Genomic DNA, 3,529 nt, shown 5'->3' on the forward strand with positions numbered 1-3,529 from the left:
ATTAGCAAGATAGTAAAGATCTTGGAAAAGGACAATGGAATAAAAACCTCGCGCACACGTGTGTCTTTGTTTATGCGAAGATATGAAAAAACTGGGGGCATTGAAGATGCTCAACGCAGTGGGAGAAAAGCAATTCTTTCCCAAAATGACGTTAACTTTATAGACGAAAAAATGAAAGCTAATGACGAGTTGACCTCGAGCGAGCTTCAAAAGCTTCTTCGCAACGAACGAAATGTTAATATCTCGCCTTCAACCATACGAAACGTCAGGCGCAAAATTGGCTGGAAGCATGAAAAGGCTCGTTACTGCCAACTAATTCGTGAGAGAAACAAGGTGAAAAGGCTGGTGTTTTGTTTAAAAGCACTAAAAGAAAAAGATGAGTTTGAGAATGTAATTTTCACTGACGAAACGTCTGTTGAGCTGCAGCAATACACCAGATATTGCTTTCGCAAGAGCAGTAGCTTGCCCAAACGAAAAGGTCGCACAAAGCATCCTCTTAAGGTTTGTAACACCTCTCAAGACTAAAAACTTAAGACTTGACTACACGCTTGAATTTTCAAATAAAAACAGTACTTTAACAGGAAATATTTATCAACTTTATCTAGCTACACCTTGCAATGCATACACATGTTCACTGTTTAGTGTTTAGTGTTTACTGTAGGTTCATGTTTGGGCTGGTATATCACACAGAGGAGCAACCAGTGTGTGCATCTTTTCAGGATACATGGAAAGTATTGGTTTCCAGACAATTTTAGAGAGGAATTTGCTGCCTTTTATAAGAACAAAGTATCCAGATGGTCACCGTTTCATGCAGGATAATGACCCGAAACATACCAGCAAATCGACTAAGGAATGGATGGAAAAGAATGGTGTAAACCATTGGCCAACTCCTCCAGAATCACCTGTATGTAACTTTGGCTGGCATTAAAGTTAAAAGATGCAGTCATCAACATCCTATTCTTGAAAATAAATGCTACATGTAGTTATAATATTTGGTTTCATCACAATTAAGACAGTGGTAAATTACATACAGTGTATCTGTACATACAAAGAAATATTTTTGGGGGTGTTAAATCTTAAAACTTGTTTTAAATGACTGTAAGGAATGTTTTATTAATGTTGCAAATTTTTGTTTGATTGTTAGGACCTAAACCCGATGGAGAATTTGTGGGCAAATCTTAAACACTACCTGCGAAAGACCACCAAACCCACAAATAAAGAAGAGCTAATCGAAGGCATTAAAGAGTTCTGGAGCACCACTGTTACACCAGCATTATGTAAACGATACATAGAACATTTGAAGAAAGTTGTACCAGTGTAAATTGCTTTTATTTGCTGTTTAACACAAGTTTATAATAATAATAATAATAATAATAATAATAATAAAGATTTATTACGGCATATCCATATATTACATGGCTCTTCATCCTTATATAATTAAAAACTACAATTAGTAAATACGACAATTACTTAAAATTATACTATGTCCTAATTATTAAAAATTATTAAAGATTATTTGGTTCTTTCTTTACCTCGTTCTAGTAAAATGTTTTTCAAAGAGTTCTTATAATTTCTAAAATCGAGCGATTTCAGATTTTCTGGAAGACTATTAAAAACTTTAGCAGCATTATATTGAAAGCTGTCTTCGATGCTAGAATATTCAAGTTTTAAGGCACCGTCCGTATTACTTCGCAAAGCTCTTGTGGCCTTTTTGATCTGAAGTGATAAATAACCCGGCCATTTATCATCTTTCAAGGCATTATAAGCAAGTTTGCCAAGGCTGAATTCAATCCTTTCTTTGATAGGTAACCATCCCAATGTAATTACATCATTAACCTTTGCAAACTTGCCAGTCACAAACCCAGCGGTTGCATTCTGAACTTTTTGCAATCGTTTAAGTAGGTATTCAGGCAATGAACCATATAAGCAATTACAGTAATCCAATTTGGATATCACCAACAGCTCAGCCAATTGCTTTCTCAAAAGAAACGGTGCGAATCGTTTCAGGCGCCGCAAGCAGGCTAAGGTCCAGTAACTCGATCTTATCACTTCCTCCAGGTGTGCATTCCACTTTAGATGTTCATTAAATTCGACTCCTAAGACTTTCCAAGATCGTTTACGTTCAATGTTGCGACCATTGATGCTCAATTTTACTAAATCTAAGGAGGAAAGATTGTGTGTCGTCGACATCTGTGTTGTTGAAAATATCATCATCTTTGTTTTATCGGGATTCAAAACAAGATTGGAGCTCGTTGACCAACCGTACACACGGGTTAATTCCCTCCCGATATCTTCAGCACATTTATCCAAATTCTTAACCTTGCAATGTTGATATAGACTAGTATCGTCTGCATATTGTAGGTAGTTACAATCGGACTTCTCATCTTGTAGGTCTGCCATATATAGATTGAAAAGGACGGGCCCTAAAATGGACCCTCGAGGCACACCAAATGCTACGGGTAGCAGTCCAGACTTTCTGTCATCTATTTGTACAAACTGTTGTCTACCTTCTAAATAACTGTAAGTCCATATCAAAAATTTCTTTGGAAAACCAAGTCGGTGAAGTTTATTCAGTAACACTTGGAAATCAACCGTATCAAAAGCTTTTGATTAGTCGGTAAACACTGCTAAGGTTATCTCTCCTTTTTTCATTGCCTTTAAAATGTCATCCTTGAGTTTCAACAGAACGACCGCAGTTGAATGGCCCTTACGGAAACCAGACATTGTCTCTTTATATAATGTACTGCTTTCAATATGCTCAACTAGTTGGGATAAGACTAGGCATTCATATACTTTAGACAAGATTGGTAAGACTGAAACTGGTCTAAAATCACTATTCTTTATCGGATCATTAATTTTCGGAATCGGACTGATACGTCCTATTTTCCACGAAGATGGAAATTTATTCTGAGCGATACATTCGTTTATAATATGGGTCAGCGGAGAGACAATGTATTGGGACGCCAATTTCAAGTAATACACCAGTAAATGATCGTGACCTGTAGAACAATCATTCCGTATACTGTTTAACTGTTTGTTTACTTCATAAAAATGTACCTTTCGCGTTTCAAAAGACGTTTTCCCACCAGTTTCAGGTAGAGAGTCAAGATATGCGACGACGTCAGTTAATTGCTCAGGACACGTACCCAGTATGCGTTCTGAAGTGGTCACGAAAAATTTGTTAAGATCATCTGGATCTTGACGAATTCGCTTCCTATTGGGATTTAATATACTTGTATAATTGACCAAACAACTTTCGAGCGTTTCGATGATAGTGCTTTCGAATAGAAAGTCCGTTTTGCCGTTTTTATAACAGTTTTAATTCTATTACGAATTGAGCGATACAGTGACCAATCATATTCTGATTGAGTTTGATGGGCGGTAAAACGTACACGGTCTCTCTCACTCTGCAAGTTTTGAATATTGACATCTTTTAACCACGGAGCAGGAGGACGAGTTATCTTGCAACGCACAAGGAGCGTGTCGATCAATGCAAGTACGAAGCAGATCATTTAATATACTTATCTTT

General features: G+C 36.9%; 1 protein-coding gene across 1 annotated transcript; it reads right to left on the minus strand.

The window, feature by feature from the left end:
* Positions 1-1,512: 1,512 nt before the first annotated feature.
* Positions 1,513-2,400, minus strand: LOC145476606 (uncharacterized). Its single transcript, XM_081455400.1, has one exon. The coding sequence runs from the start codon at positions 2,398-2,400 to the stop codon at positions 1,513-1,515; it is 888 nt and encodes a 295-aa protein (XP_081311526.1).
* Positions 2,401-3,529: the final 1,129 nt, after the last annotated feature.

This window comes from Orbicella franksi, unplaced genomic scaffold (genome assembly GCF_964199315.1).
Source record: "Orbicella franksi unplaced genomic scaffold, jaOrbFran1.1 SCAFFOLD_639, whole genome shotgun sequence".
Taxonomy (NCBI): domain Eukaryota; kingdom Metazoa; phylum Cnidaria; class Anthozoa; order Scleractinia; family Merulinidae; genus Orbicella; species Orbicella franksi.

Bases quoted from the DNA above. Each gene is read 5' to 3' on its own strand.
- LOC145476606 (XM_081455400.1), bottom strand. From the start codon at position 2,400: ATGGCAGACCTACAAGATGAGAAGTCCGATTGTAACTACCTACAATAT.